This window comes from Hippoglossus hippoglossus, chromosome 16 (genome assembly GCF_009819705.1).
Source record: "Hippoglossus hippoglossus isolate fHipHip1 chromosome 16, fHipHip1.pri, whole genome shotgun sequence".
Taxonomy (NCBI): domain Eukaryota; kingdom Metazoa; phylum Chordata; class Actinopteri; order Pleuronectiformes; family Pleuronectidae; genus Hippoglossus; species Hippoglossus hippoglossus.
The window spans coordinates 3,621,505-3,644,709 of NC_047166.1; the positions used below are offsets into that span (position 1 = coordinate 3,621,505).

The window sequence follows — 23,205 nt, forward strand, 5'->3', positions numbered from 1 at the left end:
TCAAATAAAAATAACTGAACCATAAGGTGTACAGCAAAAGCAGAATATTTGTTTCACAGCACAAAAAAATGTTAAAATCTTAGTAAAATATCAGTAACTTCATTGCAAGAAGTAATTAAAGAGCCAGAACGACATGTAAATTGCTTAATCTTTAACAATGGGACACATTGATGCGTTTATATGAACACGTGCATCACCCGCTTGATATCAAAATGAATAGTACTCAGCTTGAGCTTTGATTTCTTGAGAGTGATCCACTCTTACATTAATCAACTCATTAATGAAATCCAGAGAAACTAAACTTTACATTTGAAACTTTTCTTCCTGTGGGGTTGCTTTGATCCGGCAGAATCAGCTGAATCAAATAAACACTAAGAACTGTGTTTTGTGCACTGGAACAATTTAATTTAATTTTTTATCACACTTGCGTCCAGTAGAAAATTGATGGTTTGATACTTTATCATGATTCTTGTTCTGAATCCACTGGAACGACAAACAGAGGAAAGCAGCACTGAGTAGAACTTCTTTTTAAAAAACGAAACATTTTTAATGGCTACCATCAGACTAATGTGTCTTGTCATATGAGCCTTTATCTGGGCTTCCTCTCGACCTATTTCTTGGATTATGTTTTTTTTTTGGAGCGCTGCCTTTTCCTTTTTATTTCACGAATTCTGCTGGAAGCCACGCAGCAGTTTCTGGCAGAGCACCCATTAAAAAAAAAAGAAGGTTATGTGAAAAGACACTGCACCTGTTATGCATTTTTCAATATGTTGCGTTATATCTTACACCATCAAGTTGGTTTGTATGTGATACGGTGGAGAAGTGAGCTGCACCTTTAAAACTTTGAGGTGAAGTGTTCTCGTCGTCTGTCTGGTGTGTGGATCAGGTTTACTCTATCGATTAAAAACAAAAACTCAGCGTTGTCATGTATTCAATTACTGTTTTACTGTTTTATGTTCATAATTTAGTTTAATGAATATTTACAGTGACATTAAAGTGAAACCAAAGCGTCTTGATTGTCCCCTGGTGGTTGGTGACAAACCCCACCTCCTCCATGTTAGCTGATGGGACCAAGCTAATTCTCAAGAGATAAACATGTCAGTGAACAAAATAAGTTTTTCCTTCCCCGCCCCATGTCTTGTTTATGTGAAAATTAATTTCGCCATTGAAATGAAAGATACAGTTCCATGAGCTTATTTGTTGTGTCAACACTTCAGCTTCTTTGTGTTGAGAAATCTTTTGTCGTTACGCCTAAGCTCTTGTGAAACAGTGTTAAATCTTTAATTGATTGCGTTGGACTTTATAATAACAGCCTGTGAGACAGTTGCGGTTCTCTGCACCTTCATCATTTGTTCTGAGTATTAGGTTTGATTTTTTTTTAAAAGCATATTTATCTTGTAATTCTATTAATCAACCTTTAAATTAGTCTGACAGAGATGATACAATTAATTTATGCGTCCTTGGAGCTGAGATGCGTGCAGACTAAAGAAGATACGAGGAATTGCTGGTAATCTGTTTCGCTAACCAGATTAATGAAACATGTTGGCACGCGGCCTCGACCGATCCACGTGTCAGAACATTACAAAACAGCAAAATAACTAATAAAACAACATTAGCATTTGTACATTCACCACTTGTTTTTGTGTTAATTTCCATTAAACTGAGTGATGCACAGGCGTGGCAAATTGTTTAATGTGCTCCCACCGTATCCATGAGCATATTGACATGTGCTAAGCTAACCGCACTCGTCTAATCTCATTATGACTCTGCAAGATGCTCGACTGGAACCAAGAAACCCCCACGCAAACTTCCGCAGACCACACATTACTATGCAGGAACATTAGAATAATCCCCGGCGTGTTTCATTATGCATGAATTAGCGGCCGCTAATGACAGAATCCTCTCTGTGTGTCAGATATCGTGTCAACATTAATAATATTGCAGCGAGCTTTAACAGAATTGGATGACACGCGGCATTCACCGGCGTGTCAGACGTGATGCCTTTGACAAGTGACACGGTTCTGGCAGCGACGGCGGCCTCGCACGCAGCCGGCGTCTGAGTTAGTGGAACAGGTGGAGGATTTTTCTGGGAGAATTTGTCATTCTCGCTCGCAGCGATGCTATACAACTATTTCCACTTGGTATAAGACTCGTGTTGGGATTTCTTGACGACCCATTAAAGTACTTGCTTGAACATTCAGTCGCAGACAACCGTGCACCGCAACTTACGCCCCCTCCTGCCTGCTATGGAAAATGGATTATCTTGTTTCACTTCGCTTCTTATCACAAGTCGCAGAATACTAATATATCTGGTCCCTTATACGTTTCATGTGGAGAAGACGCTTCTGGAAGACGGGGTCGTTTAATGCTAAAGCGGTCTGCTTTTATTTCAGCCTGTTGGCGCTGAGGTCAGAAACAACTTGAGTGAACTGTTGCAAACTTGGGGAACCTGAGGACACTGTACATTTTCTTTCACATCCTAATCCATTTACTGTTTATTTCACCATTAATTAGGTTATTTACGTGAACAAGAAACTTTCATTTGTGCCACAGCTCCTAAAACGGTTTTGTTTTTATTGACATTTTTTTAATGAAACAAGTTTTAGCCATTCTAACCATTGAAATGTTTATATAGTCCATTAGTTTATCAGTGAAATGTCAGAGTGGCATATTTGTTGGTATAGTGTAGATGAGGAGAGAGGGCAATGTTTAATAGTTGGAATGAGGAGGACTTCTGTGCGTCACCTGATGAAAAACTGGGTCATAAGCCAACGCCATTTGTGAAAGAAGAAAAAGATTTAGCTTGAAAGCTACAGGAAGAGCCAGGGCATGTTTTTTAAAATTTTATTTTCTTGGCAACACATTCAGAGACTTTCAGGAAAATAAGAGTTTAAGTCGTCCTCCAATGACTTTATCATTGTGTCCATGTAGCTCAGCTAAAAACAAGGATATTTCACCTGCGTAAAATCAGTAGAGGAAAGTCTTTAAAAAAGGCATCGAGGGAGATCACAGGATGAACTTCAAGTAGGAGGACAGGTTGGTGTATGTGAAGTCTTCAGGTGTCTCCACTGCTTCAGCGCTGTGGCTCTTTAGTCTGCTGCTCGCTTTGTCCGTCGCCTTTCACACGTACATAAGTTAAGTCTGCTGCTGGTGCGTCCATGACGAGTGACAAATGTCCTCACAAGAGTTGAGTTGAATTATTTCGCCAGTGTCCAGTGCCAGTGCCAAACTGTTGTGACCGTCCAGTCGGGAGACGCCCCCCTCGTTAGCTCTCGATGGAATCTAGAGGGGAAAGAGGAAGACATGAGTAACAGGAGCTAAGATAGTTTACTTTCTCTTGAAATGTCAAAAGAATCTTGCATTATAAGTAAAAGTTTATTCAAAGTGATAAATGCAGACTGACATTCAAACATTCAAAAGTTTTGCCTCTAGTCTCACCTTGAAAGTAATGATGAGAGGATTCTGAAAATACCTTCCTTATTCTGCCAAACTCTTTCTTTCTAGCCTCTGGGGATAACATTTGAAGTTTAATAGGCTTTCTCAGAGGCGACTCTAAGACCTGAAACAATAGGCAGGAGAATCTGGCCAACTAGATAGGTGGGCATTAGGTAGAATAGACCCGACAATGCGGTCCAACAACAAACCGGATTACCGTCAGGAAGCGGAAAGAGGCTTTTACCGTGACGTGCACTGGGAGAGAAATCATTTCCTCTTTTCCTCACAGCAGCAAATGATGTCAGCGGCTCTTTAGAGTCAGACGTGACACATAATCAGAACTGAATTGTGTCATTAGCCCTTTTTCCCGACGTGGAATATGTGATGCTGCTGAGCTTTGTTATTCAGACACGAGATTCCATTACATCTCTGTTCCTCTGATGGTTTTATTCAGACGTAGGGACATTATACTTGTCTGATACTTGGTACCAGCAAAGTAATGAGTTAAATACATATCAAGGAAGAAGCTCAGTGATGTTTTTAAACCTTAGTTAATGACCATTAATTATCCATTTCCACTATGTAGCTGTGCAGTGTTAAAGTGAAGACAATCAAAGGAGTGTCACCCTCTCTCTGCTTTTTGTTTTCTTACTTTTCTCCCAAACATATGGCTACTATTAATATTTCAAATTTTTAAGTGTATTAGTAGCAGTGAGGATTATAATGTTACATGAATTCTCACCCATACACATTTCTCCAAGATTATCTCTCCCTTGTATATTTGAAAAACATTTTACATGCCATCCTCAGCTGTTACTCCCCGGACCAATGTTAGAAGGTCTGCAGGAAACTTGCAAATACATAATCGTTTCTGTAAATAAATATAATTTTACGCGGTTCAGCGTGAATAATTGTGCAGGAATAAAGTTGAAGGACTTTGGAAAAGAACTTTGAGCAAATCACTGATCAAAAAGTTTGCGTCAGCACACGCCGCGTGAAAAAGATCCAAACGCGTCAAAGCTGAGATTTGATGGTAATCCGTACTTTTGGACACGTGGCAATTTCCAGTGCATGTGCTGACGACAACAAGCTGAGAACTTACTCATAGACAGCCGTGGCTATTTTCTTCTGTGGGCTGCCGTCTTCACTCGAGGCCACTCTGAAGATGTGTGTGGCCTCTGGGTCCTCGGGGCCTTCGTGCGCCGTCAGGAGCCAAAACCTCATGACGACAAAGCAGAACTTTCTACCTGTGACACGAGGGTTGAAATCAAGAGTTAGCAGGACTGAAGTTTCCAGTGGGAAGATGAAACTTTTTACAGTCACACATTTATAACTGATTGATGGAATTTATATCTGGACTCCTGTTGACAAAGCGTTGAGCTGATCTACAGCTAAGGAGCATGTCCCTCACTAAAGGACACTTAACCTGTAGATGATGAGGAAACTTATTGTGTTGTATTCTGACAATTGAAGTGCGACTCACAGGAGATCGAACCCACTCACCAAGGACTTTCAAGTTGAGGAGTGGGAATGAAAGAGGAAACATTCTTTGTATTAAGTCCCTGAATCCTCTGATTAATTTTGAAGCTGCTATTTAAAAAAGGTAAATAAGTTAAATAGTGTTGCTTTAACTTGGAGGTGGAGCTCTTTACCTTTGTTTGCTCAGGTTGTGAAAGGTCGACGCCGACATGATGCATATTTCAACTCAAATCCTCTTCTTGCTCAAAGCATTTTTCAGTGTATGAAGACTGTTTGAACAAAACTCACCATATTGATCATAGACAACAGACACGTCTTCAGGAATCAGAAATATGATATCCTCCACGTTGACAGCGAGCTGCTGTCTCTGAGCTTCAGTGAGGGACCTGCAACTCTTCTCAATGTGTTCGACCATCTGCAAGAACAAAACACACTGTCAAAGCCTCAGTAATAGATTATATTTGATCGTTAGAAGAATAAAGAATTCATCACACTGCTGGACTGAAACTGGATTATTTTTACAACAAAGTGTTATTTTTGGAAGTGAACAAAATGGCCCAACACACAGGAGTCCATAGCACGAGTGGTCCATTAATGTCCTGCGTAATATTAGTGATGTACAGGAAGAAGAGGAAAATATTCATGTTTCTTTTGGATACAAATCCATTAATGTGCCCGATCCGTTACCTCATTGGACACTATCCCCCTCAGTTGATGGTATCTGCCACTGGACATCACTTCGGACACATGGACCAAAGCCTGGGATGGACGAGGGACAAGATGGGAGTTTATTAAAATGCTTCATGGTCAATGATGTCAACACAGTTGTGGTCTGCGCTGCTTGTGTTAAATGTTATTATTTGTCTTTATCTCTGTTTCACTACGAAGTCTATTCCGAGATAAGACATTATTTACAGTAAAAAAGGTAATTTTGATTGAGAGTAGCTATGTAGTTGCTATTCAGATCGTTGTCTGTATATAAAGATAGATTTAATATAGAGTTTAAACATGCTAGTTGTTTTTCACCCATTTACATTAATTCTGTATTAAATGCGCAATATGCAATTGTCTGCCACTAGGGGTCTCTCAATCTAAATAATAACAAAAGACGGAGTTTGTTGTTTTTAACCACCATTGATATCAGCTTCTCTTAATCGCTCGGGAGGTTTCTATCGCAAGTTAATTGTTCCGTAGAAGTCGTCGCTCTATAAATCAGACTGAGTGAATAAATCTGGTAAAAACAAAATACAGAATAAAGCAGTTTCCCGTTAAAGTTTTTTGTTTTTCTGGAGCCGTTAGGTGAACATTTCACGTTTACGATCACTTATCGATCACTTAGCCTTAGGCCTAAAATGTTATTTAAAAAAAAATATGGCGCAATTCTGGGACAGAAACACGAGGTATGCGCATGCGTGGAGGGATATGACGTCATGAACAGGTGCCCAAACGATGTCGCCAGTTTCCGGGATGAAAATGTCGGTTTTCTGTGGGTCGGAAATCCACTGGAAACATTTGGATAATGTAAGTAACCAACTTTACAAAGTTTATAGATACATTTTAGTACAGAAAGTTTCATGTTAAACCTTTAAAAGTTAAGATACAACTTTTTTCTGTTTGTTTGGTGTTTGCAGCTTTTAAACCAATGTTGTATAAACTGAGGAATAAAGTTCTAATAGAAGTTTAACAACACAAAACTCTCCGTATCTGTTTGAGTGACGGTTTGTCAGTATCCACCTGTTTCACTCCTCGGTCGAACTCCGCAGAGTGGAGGTCCAGCTCGAAGTACAGGTGGACCAGGTACATCACGACCTTACACCGGATCCATGTGATCGGGTCCGGGATGCCCACCACGGAGATAGGGGGCCGGGGCCCGGAGCTCCCCGCCGGCCCGTCGGCTCCGGGCTGGGAGCAGAAGAGCCTGAGCTTCTGACCGACGAACACGACCCTCCGCCGGCAGAGTCCCCGGCCTGCAGCCCCGGTGAAAGGACGCACAGGGCTCGCACTCGCACCCGCCCACTGCCGCTGCAGGGCCGGCTGCCTGCGGCCGCTGGGGCCCGTCCTCCAGGCGCACAGCCCCGACCTGCACCCGGCCAGGACGCTCATCTCCGGGGATGCAGCGAGGCCGACGATCCGCTGCATCACAGCGAGGAGGAGACGACTCTGCATGCGGGGTTTGACCCGAGGAGCGCGGCTGCCTCCATCCCCACAGCCGAGGTATTATACAACTCACCCCCATGATTTACCCACAATGCTCTGCACACGACGAACACACGCATGACAGCTTCCGGTGCTCGTGGACAAACTCACACGACCCAGTGCAACACGTAATTTTCACTATCATGTCAAATGGTGCAGGAGTGTTTAAGTTGTGTTGATCATTTTTACTTTATATTCTTATTTTTTCGATTTTTAATATATTATATATTTAATATTCCTTAGACTTGAAGTTGCTTTTAGCTTTTTCCTGCAAAACTTATTTCTTGCAGAATAATAAAAAGGTTTATGGGAAATAGATGATGCGATGGATAGATCTAATCATCTAATGTTAAAATATATAGTATGCATTTTGTAAATAGATATTTTACGTGTACAAAGAGTTTTATATACAGGCTCTATTATCTCTGACAGGAACAATAAACATCATATGATTCACAACAGCCTCATAATCTTAAACACATTGTTATTTACAACATTTATTTTATGGTTAACGTAGATATTTTAAAAAGGAATCCGTCACAAACTGGCTTCAAGTTGCTTCTTTGCTCATCTGTGGACATTTCAAATATCTCATAGCAGCACTTACTACATATGTATTAATTTCAAATCACCATATTTGTTCTGATGAAGCTGAGAAAGAGTTGAATGTGTGTGTGTGTGTGTTTGTGTTTGTCGGAGCAGCACCTGAAGGCAGCAGGGTGGCTTTACCCATAGTTTCCAGTAGAGGGAGATAAATATCCATTTATCTGCCTCCTGTCCAGTGGGAGTGTTTCTGTCACAGACTCAATTTCAGACTCGTTACCTCAGGATGAAAGGTGGTTGTTGGGTCGGTGGTTTAGGTTAAAGTTAGAGTCAAGGTGTCACGCTGTTGAATGTGAGTTTATGTAATGTCCTCAAAAGTCACCCGTGAGTCAGGGGCCTTTCAACAGGGTAGAGAATGCAGGCAGATGTCTGGGGCCCCTGAGCTGAGAGGGGGCCCCCGAGGAGTGGTTATCCACAGGAAGGACCATCATGTACGACCCCCATCAAATGGTGGGTCACATGGAACGCCCCTGTTGTGTGTCTGTGTGTGTTTATTAAGTGAAGTGTCTGGACAGGGACGTTTTATCAAAACAATACAAGAGAACATCTAAAAAACACACACACACACATCAGCACACACACGCTTCAGTGGTTCCTAGGGGCCACCAGTTTCCGCCCAGGCTTTGTTTTCTGCGCAGGTGCCTAAAATGATTGTGCGAAAATGTGAAATTTGATCAACGGACCAAAACATCATTAAGTCCCCGCTGTTCCCGGTGATTACAGGTCAGCGCCGTTTTCCCTCCCCCCCCCCTGCTCCTCATCCTCCCTCCGGTGCGAGCACGCGCTCTCACATGCACGCGGCAGACACCTGCACGCGGCCCCGCCCACCTGAAGTTCTCCCAACTAATTTTATTTATCAATAATTAGCTGCACAGCACTTGGTTATTTGCGATTGCACTCAGACACGGAAACCTTTCCGGGATGTATCATAGTAATTATGTGTGTCAGCTGAGGATGCGTTTTACATCTGCGAGTGGAATGGAGCAGAATATTAAACGAGTCCATGCCGGGTGGGATTAATTGTTGGAGAATCTGCACACAAACACACAAGTGAGAAAGAGTTAGAGTCCAGGCTGCTGTTTATTACAACACAATCAAGATGTTTAACCAGGTTCACAGAGAGGAGGAGGAGGAGGAGGAGGAGGAGGAAGAAGAAGAAGAAGAAGAAGAAGAAGAAGAAGAAGAAGAAGAGGAGAAGGGACAAATTAAAGAAGTGAGTGAAGATGGGAAGGAAGACAGGAACAAAGAAGGATGGAGAAATAAAAGAAACTAACTAACTAAAGAAAACCAAATTAAGTCCAGTGGAACCAGTGCATCTGTGCAGGAATACTTAGTGTTAGTTTGTGGTAATTTAATTAAACCAAACTTAATTTAAAAATGCACATTTTTAGCATAATTATTGAAATAAAAAGTTTTGTAGAGTTTGACAGTTTCTCTCTAAAAAACAGGGCCACAGATCAGTCAGAGCAGCTTCAGATGATGTTCTACATTAGAGGTGAAGTCAAAGTGCAGTAACTTATAGAAACCTGGTGTCTCCTCAGGGGCCTTCAGCTTTTCTTTGTTGTTTTCTGCATGTGAATAGTTAACCTATAAATTGTCTGATGAAAAAGTTGTCACCTGCATAAAACCTGTACATTTCTAACAAGGAGGTAGAAATGAAACCTTATGAACTGGACGTAGTTTAATCTGCTTCACCTGCCACTTTGAAACCTGCCGGCATGTTGATGATCTCAGTCGGGCTGAAGCTGCCACTGAGGACACACGGGTCATGGCCCCTGTTTTTGTTTAATAACCTTAAACAACCCTAAAATAGTCTGTGGACTCTTTCAGTCTGATTCTGATATTCCTCGTGACTCAATGCGACAGTCTTTAGGCAGATAATTAATTTAAAGGAAAACAAAGCCAGGAGTATTTTTAGCTTAATATTACAGTTTATTTTCTGAATATTCCTTAATCGAGGGAGATAACATTTACAGAAAATATACCTGAACAGTTCAAAAGAATAAACAATTTATGTGAAAATAAATCTATAATCTTTTTGGTGTCGGGTGGAACATTTATTGTTGTTCATCCATTTTCTGATTCTTTCCGAATTGATTATCAGGGTGTTTCTCACAATTTTTATTGTAAATAAAATAAGTTTTACAGTACAGTAGCTCAGAGTGTCAAAGGCCCAGAGTCGTGTGTGTGTGTGTGTGTGTGTGTGTGTGTGTGTGTGTGTGTGTGTGTGTGTGTGTGTGTGTGTGTGTGTGTGTGTGTGTGTGTGTGTGTGTGTGTGTGTGTGTGTGTGTGTGTGTGTGTGTGTGTGTGTGTGTGTGTGTGTGTGTGTGTGTGTGTGTGTCTGAGCTCTTTCCTCTGTTGAGCCACTGAAAGGCACTGTTGTCCGCAGCTGAGCCTCCTCGGTGTGACGGGGATGAAGATGTTCGATAAAACCTCCTGAGTGTGTGAGGCAGGTCACGAGTGCAGCAGAGGTTAAATATGGTTAATGTGCAATGATCACACACATCATGAATAACACACAGGGATCTGCAGTGTGACACGTTATGTTTTCTGGATTACACCACTCATTTAAAACGGAGTCTGGATGTCGGACATTGTAGATTTAGTTATTTCAGACGAAGCTTCTCAGTGATTCCCCTCAGGACTCGCAAAAATAAATACGAGACACGAGAGAACACGGAATTCAGACTAAAGCTAAAAATAACTCCCTGTACTTATTGTACGGTGCAGTTCATTTACTGTATGATCTCAACAAACCATCAATCCCACAATGCATTACTGCATGTGAAAGTGACAGTCATGTTAAAACTACACCCGTCAAGGATGATGATTTATTTGCCTCTGACGTCTGAGTGTGTGAATGACGGAGGGAATTTATGGTTATTCTTTTAATACAGAGTGTTCTTTTATTTTCCTCCTTTTAAATTATAAAAAAGATCTTGTTCATCATATTTAACCTGTTTGAAAGTAGATAAAGTATTTCTTTGCTTTAAAGGTCAGAAGTCACAATAAGTTTGGAAACGTGGCGAGAATCAAGATTCAGAACTTTATTGTCCATCAATGCAGGAATTAATGAAAATGTATTTCTCTACAATAATAAGACGATGCATTACCTGGAACAAATTTTCCATAAAAATACAAATACCGTGTAGTACAAGGAGTACAATTTAAAATAAAGTACATTTAATATGTCTTGATAAAATACATAATATAAAATAAATGTATAATTTATAACCAATTCTTTATCGACAACTTGTTTGTTCTGATTCCAACTTGAAAATGTTCTGCAGCGAAGCGACGATGACGTTTTTTCCGGTTTACAGAATAACTTGGTCAATAACTTTTTTCCCCGCTGGAAGCTACGGCATGTTAAATCTGAAAATATGTTGTTTTTGTAAATTTGAATTTAATCTGGGCTACTGGTGTTGGATTTTTGTGTGTGCTGGCAACGCGCCACGCACAATTTTCAGGCACAGGTGTTGACCAGGAAAAAAAGAAAGAGAGGGAGAGGAAAGGGAAAGACAGAAAGTGATTTGAATTATCATTGTAGAATGAATTTGGCATCTCTGCAATGGGTGGGAGCTTTAAATAGAGCCACAAAGTTTTATGTAAAATGGATGCACGGATATTTCCCGAATTTACACGTCTTTTTTTCCATTTAAGCTTTGACTAACTCTCAATTTCAAAAAATGCAAAACGCTTGTTGATCAAGAGCAGGGATATCTTTGACTTTAGCGCGAGCTAATGAGAGAAATTAGCAGAAATGCTCTAAGTAATAGTCACTGATTTTTCCACTCACAAATTATTTTTCAACTTGTTTTCGTATCTGTGCATAAATTAAAAAATCTGCTGAAATTTATTATTCATTGGAGATGTGATTAATATGCAAAATTATGCAAATTAAGATGCAATTAGGCTCCAATTCTCTAGTGGAATTTTCCATTATAATTTAATACAAAGTAACAGAGTAATTGGTGTCACGTGTAATTACGGTTACTCAAGTGCACTTTCAGGCATGCAAATGATTCACTATATATGTTGGTTATCCTATGCAAATATACCATGTGGTGTTTTAACAAGCCGAGGAGAGCACAATAGCCGCGTGGTTACCCAGTGGGGTTGGAACCAGGTAAAGACACCCGGGTGTTTCTTCTTTCTCTTCAAATGAGATGAGTTGGAAAACTTTCAGCGCCTCAGATTATCACCAGTTAAGACTTCCAGTTAGTTTTTTGTGATGAATTGTGGGGAAGGCTCAGACTTTCATCCATCACCAATTGATTTAATGAGAGAAAAGTGTCTTGGATGTGACTTGGGAGCCACGTTGGAGGGAGAGGAGGCTGGTTTCCAACAGGAAACTGTTGCTTCGCTCCACACAGGAAGTGTCAGACCCCACACCACCTCCACCCCTCCACCCCTTCCACCCCTCCTCGCTTCAGTCGCAGGCTTTTTGTATCTTCATTACGGCGTCGCCCCGTTTGATCAATGACACTGCAAATGTCACAAGCAATCACAAAACATTATGCGTGCGGGACAATTACGCCGCCGCTCAGTGTGACAAACTTTGCAGGCGGCGGCCGCGCGGAGAGAAGGGAAACGGTTATGTAATTGATATCTATTTAGATAGACTGAAAGTCCTGCGAACGCTCGGAGGGAAAAAATGTCTCGCAGAGCAATTCCTTCTTGGGAGGCAAATTGATTTTAAATTGTTACATGGCTGGTTACATGTCCTGACATCTTGCTTTGCTCACACTCGCTCACACACACAAACACACACACACTGGCGTTAAAACCCATACACGCTGATGCACTAACTTGTACACACACACTCACGCAGACACACACCCTCTGCTATCTGTCTTGTTCATGATCAATGCTCTGAACAAAGACATCCTCCCTCCCTCCTTGTGTCCCCCCCCCTCGTCCATCCTCTCTCTCTCTCTCTTATCCTCTCTCTCTCTCTTATCCTCTCTCTCTCTCTCTCTGTCTCCCTCTCTCCCTCTCCGCCTCCGTGTGCCTGCCTGCTTGCACAACTCTCTCAAAGAACATAATCCCTCAACAAAATGGAAACACAAAGGAAACTTGAGCTCAATCCTATAAACGCGCGGACACAGCAGACAATGCCTCCTCCCACCCGTTTCCCCCTATCCCCGTCCCCCTGCATCCCCAACAGCCATAAATGCCCCGTGGCACAGATCAGGCTTTATCAACCCGCCCCCCCCCCCCCCCCCCCCCCCTTTCCTCCTCCCCCTCCTCCTACATCCATCCATCCTTCCCTCCCCGATTAGTACCCTACCACCACCACCACCACCACCACCTCTACCCCACCCGATGCTGCCGCCAGCTTCTCCCATACCTCCACATGGACCCTCTCTCCTGTATCCGGAGGGTGGAAGGCCGTTTAAAGGTTTAGCTCCTGTTTGAGGACAAACGTATTCAGTTCACAGGCTTAGTCTTAGATTATCAGAGGTGACGTGCAGGTGGATGTTCGGTGGAAAGCTCGAATAAAGGTGACGCTCTCTTTTGCACTCACATCATGATTTGTTGTCACTCTCTAAATAACTTGGTTTTTTAAGTGAAAGCACCAAAGTTGTGATGTGGATGGTTTTGACACAAAATCTACTCGATTAGGTTCAGGGACAGATCTTGATTCCGGTCAAAATAATTACTTTAACAGCTTCATTGTCTTGGTTATATTAATAAACAAATGTTTAAGGTTGTGGAACGAAATAACCAACGTTTACAACATAGACTGGAAATGGCCTAATGTGCAGTTTTTACTCATTTTGCCGATAGCGTCCGTGACCTTCTCCTTTTCTCCTGTCGTGATTAAAATGAAAACTACGGGGGATTTTCACATGAACATAAACATATCTGGGACTTTCTGGAACGACTGATGCTGTCATTCTTCTTGGGACTAGTGACACCTCCGGACTTCTTCTCTTTCTTCATGACCTCTTTTCGAGGAACGACCTATGAGATAAACGTTGAGATTCACACGGCTTAACGTAAATGGTGCCACATCATTCTAAGAAAAAAAAGTCTGCTTCATCAGAACTCGCGAACACATGTGAGAGTTCTGCGATGCAGCTGTTGCGTGCCCTTAATATGAAATCGTAAAGGTGCATGCGTGCAGGAAAGAAGTGACATGAAGACGTCTTGTGGCTTTTTCCAATGTAGGTCAGTGCCAGTTTCCACCTTTGACTTACTAACTGTTTTGCATCCGTTGGTTATTAGAGCTCAACGGAACCCTCCGACGCCCCGTGCCCTCCTCCTGAGAGCGACTCCATGCTCGGAGGCCCGGCAGCACCAGAGAAGGAGCCCCCTGGAGGTGGAGGTGAGTGAGGCTTGATCTGCTCTAATCAGGTTGTCGGTGGGAGGAGGTGATGGTGTTTCGGGGGTGGGCGGTGGGGGGAGGAGGAGGGGTTGTTTGGCACCAGTCGCTGGGACTCTCTGTGACTGTGGTCTTCAGAGAACCACTTACCGCCCCCGTGCTTTCCTCCGGTTCCAGACTCTGGAAGGTGAGGCGGCCTCCCTCTCCCTCTTTAACCCGCCTCAACCTGCTGATTAAATCAATCCTACGCAGGGTGAGGCGCGGCAGCACAGGCAAAGTAGGCCACCTTCACTCGCTGCCACAGGAAGAGGAAGTGCCCTGGTGTACGTTCTCTTGTGCTTCGCGCCTCGCTGGCGCGGCCGCTACAACCCTCTGCACAGCTTGAGACGAGACAGCGAGCGAGTCGGATCACAGAGCAGCGAGGCTCACGTGTTGCATTTCCTGCTGCTGCGACTGTGTCGAGTGACCGTCTGAGGCCTGAGGAACAAAAGGAACAGAGAGGCGACAGGGCTCACGTCTGAAATGACTCCCTGCTCTCTGAGAGTATCGGTATGATTCTGCCGGTGAAACTGTCATTTACCTTCTGTCGCTTTAACATCTAACAACACATCACAAGCAGGAACATTAAAAAGCCACGAATGTGTGGAAAACTTTGATTAAGAAAGAGACAAAAGTCACGTGAGCTGTTGCACAAACGTGGCTCAATGATGAACCGAATCGATTTGGATAATTCAGCAGTGGAGAGGAAAAACAGTTTGGGATTATTATATATATTTCCCCTGCATTTAATACGCCAATGAGAAAATCCCACAAACATCAGAGATCTGGGATGGCGAGTCCTTCTCTATAAATTCTATAAATGTCTGGTCTCTTTTCATGGATTACTGTCATTTGCCATCCGCTATTGTGAGCGCCTGCCAGACCGGCTTGCCATTTCTGGGCCTGTGTTTCCAACCTTGATATATTTGCCAAATGAATATTTGAAGCTGTAATTAAATTTATCCCACCTCTACACCTTCTGTAAGACGGCCACCTTGCGCAATTTCTCACATGCCACATTTCAGCTATTTTTTGTTGTGTGCGAGAGGAAAAAAAAAAAAAAGCCCACCACAGCTTGCTGCCATTTTTATTTTTTTATTTAATGAATCGGAATGAGGATATATTTACTGGAATAAATATGATTTCAGGACATTCATAATGGTCCTGCTCACGTATTCAGACGTAAATACACACTGTGTGGTGAGAAGAGACCTCAGAGCTGTCAGCGGCTTCGTAAACAAACTTCATGAAATGTCAGTGTGTGTGTGATGGATACAAAATAAAACGGGGGGGGGATAAAATTACATTGGAATTTAATGCATTAAGCAGAAATGTGCAGGTTACTAAATCCAGACCGCTCCGAGAAAAACACTTAGCAACAGAACCTTCTCATTAGCAGGTAAATCTAAAAGTTGTGCTTATTTGTCGAGGTGAGCGAGCCGCGCACCGGAGGAGGAGGAGGAGGAGGAGGAGGAGGAGGAGTTAAATGTTTTATGAAACGAGAGGACGCTCAAACCCTGAGACCCGGGACCTTGACTCATGCAAGAGACAAAACATTTGATTAATTCATGATCAGCAACGGCAAAGCTGCGATGTGGGTTTTGGAACCACTTTTCACCTCATACAAATATTTATGAATAAACAAAATAAGAAATAACATCCGAGGAGCTAATTTACAAAATGTTACATGATATGTTCTGACTGAAAGAAATCACTTTGGACTGTTTGTCTATTCTTACGCAGTGAACTCAGAGTTCTGCAGCCTCTCATGTCCGTCCTTGTTCCCTCCGTCTCTGGACCGACGCGTTCCCACGCTCGCCCTCCGCCTGAATCCCGTTAGTTCCACAGAAAGAAGCCCTCTCCTGATAATTAAAACCTCCGAGCCCTCCCAATAATTACCACGGGTTCCTCTGCACTTTTGCTCTGCACTTTCGGTGACATAATTCATTAGTGTTTGTCCAAAGAAATGATTAAGAGTCTTTAAAGTGCTCCTCCATGCAGAATAGCTATTAAAGCAGCCATATGCACATATGCTTGGAGCGTTAAACGGTTTGTTGAAGTCAGTCGGGGTACAAGAGATGATAAACATAAATTATGACTAATACACTGCACCAGTGGCTTCTTCAAGAGTAAAAAAAAAAAAAAGAAGATCACTGACACAGGGAAACCACTTTGGATTCACCGCTGCAGTGCCGCGGCCCCCCCCCCGCCCCCCTCATCTGTGTGTGCTGAAGCAAGGATGTAGGAAGCACAACACAAATGGCTCGGGCATCACCTTGAATATTCAGATGGGTAAGCTAATCGTTTATGCCTGGATACACCATTGTGATTACCTTGCTCCTTTGGCATCGCTGCCGAGCTCTGGAGGCGACGCAGAGTGCCTTTTGTTTTCATTTGCTTCCATTAAAAAGTTTAGACCACACTGTCGAGACTCCACAGCTGAAGTTCACTAAATAAATTCAGACCAGTAAGTGTTGTTTCTTTTTTTTTTGCTGTAACAACCTGTGATTTCTCCGGTTCTCGTCCCGATTGACAGAAGAGAAAGATGATTTCACCGCCTGACATCTGGCGCAGAGGAGCAACATTTCACTGACTTTTACACCGGCGCTGTCACTTAGTGCACGTTTTCTAAATCCGTGTTCAGACATGACCTGCGGGGTAAAATCTGGAGAATTTGCCTTTCGCACACGTGCACAACGCAGCGGGAGGTTTTTCTGCACAGACGCGTTCACACCAGCAGCAAATCCTCCGCATTATTCAGGCCAGAGGTGGAGCAGCCGGGTGCAAAAGACAGGAAGTGACGTATTAATCTTAAAATTTATCACGTGATTTTCACACAGACACCGGCTCTTATCACCACAACCTCTCCTGACATCTTCGTCGGAGTCTTCCACGTGTGTGTCACCGCTTTTTTCACTGGGAGATATTTGTTTACTTCTAGTTTTATTCATTTTTGCGTCCCCTGCTGTGTATCGACTTCTCCTGGATTTCTACGGACTTTATACTCGGAGGCCAGGCAGAGAAAGTCAGAGTGTCTCACTCAGACATTTGTGTTCATGCACCTCCTTTTGGAGAGAATGTAGAGGAGCTGAGGAGTTCAGTTTATGCCCGAAAGCAGCTTAAGTGTCGATAACTCTTTGATTTCTGTCTTTTTATTTCAAACAAAAACATGAAACAACACATTATTCTTGCCTGAGAAAAATTTAAACATCTTCATCTTATGATTTTGGCCTTTTTTAAAAAAGTTTTACCTACATGACTGTCGCTCTGGTGAGCTGCTCCTCATGTAGGGTTACAAAAAATATATTCTATATTAATCAAACATAATTTTGACAACATAATTGTTTCAGTCATTTCTTAAAACAACCAGAATGGCACAAAGCAGAGCAGACACCTCCACCAAGGCCCAACAGTCCCCTGAGGACATTTAAATTCACTAGATCCAGATTTTTATCCGGATCTGCATCGAATTGCTTTTATGATTTATGAATTATTCTGTGAGAAATCAATAAAAATGTTGAAAAAAATCTAGCAATGTTAAAGCAAGTAAAAAAAAAAATCCTTAATCTACCCCCTTGATTCAGATCCGACTTCTTCCTCAGGTCATGTCCCTTCACACAATGTCATGGAAATTGGTTGAGTAGTTTTTGCGTTATCCTGCTGACGAGCAAATATTCCATGAATCCAGCCTCTCAAGAAGTTTCTGCTTTATTTGTCATATATGATCTGAATCTGAAAACATCATCCAAGTCTCTTTAAAAAACAATTTGTTAGTGCTAATTAATTTAGACATAGACAACTGAAAATAACCTCTAGTACTGACGGACTCTTAACCTTTATTTGCTGATCTTTCCTCTTCTTCCACCACTTGCAGCTTGTTCCGCAAACTACAGCTGGACTGTGGTCTTCATTATTATTAATGTTGACCCGGCGCTCACACTCGCACGGTGAATTGCTCCAGTTCAGTGTGAACACGGCCCTGATGCATTACCATACACCCTGCATTCATCACTTTGTTTCCCCCCTTTGTGTTTCGCCCTTTTTTAAGGCAACGGCAGGAATTATTAGCGGCTTAGCACCGAGAGGCCCCTAAGTAGCTCTCGGGGTGTAAGCCTCTCTCCCAAGTCAAGGCCAACAGCTCTCTGAGCCCCCATCCCCATTTAGTGATAATGTACATGTCAGCAGGGACATGCAATGATCCCTCACTTCTCCATGCTAAATGATCATTTTCTTTCTTACACTCTGTCTTTCATTCACGTAAATCCACTCCCCTAAAAAAACACAAAAAAAAACTCCCCGAAAATATTAACACGCCGTCGAACAATAGTCCTCAGAAAGCATGAATCAGCAGATGATTCCCAATTCCATGCACACAACAGGGGATTGTATTGAGGCTGTGTGTGTGTGTGTGTGTGTGTGTGTGTGTGCGTGTGCGTGTGTGTTGGGGTGGGTGGAGGGGAGCCTCTGTTAACACCAACACTCCCATCCAACAGAATTCCAAACCCCCGGCATCAGTGCAGAGCTTATGATCTGTGGGAAAGCCGAGGCGAGTTGCGCAGCGGCAGAGCACCTCGCCCGAGTCTCCAGACGGCCTGATTTGGGAACGCCGTGAAATCCATGGCACCTCTCCTGGCTTCCTGGCTGAACGGCTGCCATATCTTGTGATGGACTGAGGCAGGAGAGAGCGAAGCAGCCAGGGATGAATACGGCTTAATCTTTACCCAGGCCACATGTGTGTGCATGATAACATGGTTGCTTTCTTCCTGTGCAGGGTTATTCTTCGCCAGCTGCCAGGTTAGCTGCCTCGCACAGCCGTGTTTCGCTGCGATATTTTCCCGCTGTAAAAAGAACTATTGCACCTTAGGTGGGGGCTAATGCATGTTTTTGGAATTGGCGGTAATTCCTGACACATTTCGAGAGACAGATAGGGTGTCTTATAGCAAATGACAATATATGTAAAGACACCTAGCCCACCCCCCCCCCCCCCCCCCCCCCCTTCCCCTTTCTTTTAGTTCCTAATATTTTATTTGTGAGGAGCCTCCTTGTGCCGCGGATAGAGGCTATTTTTATAAATAAACGGCGATGTTGTGATCACGAGCAGCCAGACATGCAGCTGAAATACGTCAACACGCATTTTTAAAAAAGGCGGCTGAAGCTCAGCAGACATAAAGGAAAAAATGATATTTTTCACACCAGGTTAATATACAGAGTAAATATAGATCTAAATGCAGCTGCTCTAAACGGTTGTTAATTTTTTTTTTAGGATTTTGACTTTGCAGGCAACAAAACACATTAAGCAGCTTTATGTCTCATTCTTTAGTGTTTCTAATGCTTGGATTTATGTTGGTGTGTGTGTCTGTGTGTCTGTGTGTCTGTGTGTGTCTGTGTGTGTCTGTGTGTGTGTGTGTCTGTTATATGCAGGTGCTCTTCACTCCATACACTTTCCCATCATCCACATTGGCTTGAATGCAATCACTCCAGCAGCAGCAGCAGCAGCTTGGCGTAAAAATTTCCCTCCTTTCTTTCCCTCTCGCGTAAACTTTCTCCCCCCCCCACCCACCCCCCTGCTCTCGTCTGCCCGGCGACACAAAGCCCATCTATTATGATTGCATTACCATAAATGATTTTATAACATCTGCTTGTCAATAATTATCATACAAATTCCCGGCGCCCTCTGACCCGTGCTCCGGATGAACCCCAGGTGTACGCCGCTGTCGGGCTAATGAGTAGCTCCACGCTAGCACATTGTCCCCACGTCGGCGCACACGGCCACTCAGCCTCGTCAATTAGAGCCGGGCACACGCCTTAATATTAGCCGGAAATTGATTGGGCGCTAATTGAAAACATTGCATTCAAGACGGGGGAAGGCTGCAAGGAAACCGGTTTGGATACTTGATCTAATATCAGGAAGGATTTATCATTTATTATTATTATTACAAACTAACTTAGATTTTTGTCTGTTAATGACAATTTTTCATTTCATTGTTTCATAGGGAGAAGTAACGTGACGTTGAAGCAGTATTTGTAAGATATATATTTTAGAAGGTAAAACATTTTTCCCTCCATTATTCAGCAGACGTGAGTTTATACACAATCAATTGATTAATCACGACACACAAGGACACACTATAACGCAGCTGACATACATTTGTCAACAGTGATTTAAAAAAAACAACCTGTGTAGCGTCTTTAACTAATTCATGGGCAGTTGAATAATAATGATACAATATAAAAGATGCATTTTTCTTTTCACATTTGGAGCAATTAGCATTAATTTTAATAAATATATGAGCTAATAAAGCATTTACTTGTTCATAATTCATCCAAGATATGAGGCTGAAAGTTCCTGAAATCTAGTGACTAGTTTATCTTAAACTACCATTTTCAAAGTTTGGAATTAAACTTTGAAAATCTAAACACGTCTACAACAAGGTTACGATGTATTAATCTCTAAATATAAAATAAATGCTTTAGAACAAACTGTAACTGTGTGTAATCAAATATGATTCATTTTAAATACAGGTAAGTTACACCTGCTTCATTGGATAATTTTTATTTGCTTAATACAATTACACATTTCCTTAAAATACCTCGTCTATATCAGTATTATACTTCTTATTTAATATATGGTTTACTTGATGGGGACAGATACATAGACAAAATGAAAACTGCTGACCGATGCAAGTATTAAAACAGTGTTTGTTGCAGATGCTAATTTTCAACACCCGTCTCTAGAAGAGCTTTCATATGAAAAACAGGAAGGAAATAAAAAGGTGAAAAATACAATATAAAATAAAGAAAGCAGAAAAAAAACATTACTGTACAAGTAACTTCATAAGTGTGTGTTATAGGCAATTGTGTTTTTATACAAGTGATCATAAACTGCCTTTAAATACTAAACAGGGAAGTTTAAATACATTTTTACCCAATATTTGTGTTTTTTAGCTTTGTAATGTCAATATAGAAAAAACATATTAGCAGGACAAAAATATTACAAGTTACTTTAATCCAGTGATTCTCAAACTCCTGCACATTTGTGGAGTAAAATATAACAGAGTGAGATCTCGCACCATCCACTAAATTCCCCTTAAACATAATGACAGCAACTAACAATGGAGAGAAAAAACAAAAAAAAACAAATACACAGAAGAGTCACTAATGCCACATGCTCGCATTACAAACCATTATTCAAGCGCTCAAAGACACTGAAGAGCATCAATCTATTACACTCGTCTGTTTCTCCCCGAGCAGCAGTCTGGTTGTGTCGGCAGCAGACACACAACTGCAATGTCAGATGCCGTCCTAATTGAAAAGTTAATTAACTTTTTGAAGTCATCAGCTGTCATTCTTGCAAATCAGCCTCCAGTCCGTCCCCCCGAGACCAACTTTATATCAGTCTTAATGGCTGGGGACCCTCAGCTTGGCTACATGGGAACATTTGGTCATTGAAAGTACCATTTATAGCGTATTGTTTAATTAAAGTCGAATTAAGAGAACTCTGTGCAGAATTTAATTTCTGCTATGAATTATTGTGGAAAACAGAGTGCAACTCCGATAATCAAACTTTTCATTATCCTCTCCTCCCTCCTGAGGTGTCTGCGCCGCTTCGCCCCGCGTCTTTGTTGACGACTCCCGAAAATATAAATGAGAGGAAGCTACCCACAATGCATTGCCTATCTGCAAAGTTTTCCCTCACACGTCAACTTCCTCCCGTCGAACGTTTTTAGTCATTTATCAGACAAAAGCTTCGGCTCGCAGTCGCGTCTGGAGCAGATAACCGTCTGAACGTGTTCCCATCAGTCATACTTCAAATTCCACAGGCGTGATGAGGATCGTCACGAGGACCTGTAACAGCGCTAAATTAAAACATGAGTTAACCAATGGAACCTGGAAAACAATCTAATTACATCACGTGGAAATAAATCAACAACTTTGTGGTTTTTTTGTATGTTTTTTAAAATACAGATTTTTTTTTTTTTATTAAGACATTTTTGGAAAATTAATACATCTTAGGAAAAGTGTTTGTTGTAAGTAAGAACAGTGGAAAGTAAATGTAAATATTTTGGAAATGTAAGGACGTTTTTAGAAAGTGAAGACATCTTAGAGTTTTCACTTTTTGGGCACTTTTGAAATGTGGAGACATTTTTAGGAGGTTTAGTTGTTGAGGTGAGGTAATTATTAGAAATTGAGGACATTTTCAAAAAGGGGCAGACATTCTTTGGAAGTGAGGACAGTTCTTTGAAAGCTGTGTCAGTTTGCTTTTATTTGGCAGCATCCACTGTATATAGATAAGAGGAAAGTACTATTAATACAGTAATAGTAATAGTATGTTATGCATCATCAATGCATCATCGGAAAACCCCGTCAATAACTTAATTTTATCTCAAATCAACGTGGAACTTAACAGGGCTCGGGCAACTTGACATTTATTTCCATCAACCACTTGTTTGATTAGATTTTATATATCAACACGTACTTTTGTGGGTGAAGGGATATTGTTGCAGCTCTTATGATATCGTTATCTTCCAATTCTAAGAGCACCTCAGAAACCCTAACCCTTCTTTAGGAAACAAAAAACTTTACTCCAAATCGAATTGTTCTGATCATGTTTTTACGATTCTCATTGTTTCCCAAAAGGAACTGATAACAACTCACTGAACTAAAGTAAATGTCTGAAGAACTTTGTCCATTTCATCTGTTGTTTTTCTCTTAGAAACTGAAAATATCTGAGTCATCAGACTCGAAGCTGAATCTTTTCCATCCCCTTGTCGACTGTTTCATGTTGAATTCAAGCGTTTGGCGTCATATTCAGCGGCGACGTGATTTAAAGTCGAGCCCTCGCACGGCTGCGTTGTTTTAAAGGATCCTCCCGTCTTGTTTCTGGAGGTCAGCGCAGGTTTAATTGATTCCTCTTCTCCCACCATCTCTTATTAGGGCCACAGCGCCTCTCCATGGGAACTGCTAATTGGCCCTCCCCTGTGGCCACTTGGAGAGGCAGGCAGACGTGGCCCCGTAGACACTTCTCTCGGTCCTCGGGGACGACGGCAGATAAAAGATTCACGCCGACTCTGCAGCTCTGTGGATCTGCTTCTTCGGGGACGACGGCAGTCTGACGTCTCCTT

General features: G+C 42.1%; 1 protein-coding gene across 1 annotated transcript; it reads right to left on the reverse strand.

The window, feature by feature from the left end:
- Nucleotides 1-3,164: 3,164 nt before the first annotated feature.
- Nucleotides 3,165-7,175, reverse strand: si:dkey-82o10.4 (uncharacterized protein LOC797793 homolog). The gene is made up of 5 exons (XM_034611983.1): nucleotides 6,649-7,175; nucleotides 5,602-5,673; nucleotides 5,203-5,329; nucleotides 4,538-4,682; nucleotides 3,165-3,282 (listed from the first exon to the last, which is right to left on the reverse strand). Exons 1-5 carry the CDS (start codon nucleotides 7,078-7,080, stop codon nucleotides 3,198-3,200), a joined length of 861 nt encoding a protein of 286 aa, XP_034467874.1. The 5' UTR covers nucleotides 7,081-7,175; the 3' UTR covers nucleotides 3,165-3,197.
- Between the last annotated feature and the right edge of the window lie 16,030 nt (nucleotides 7,176-23,205).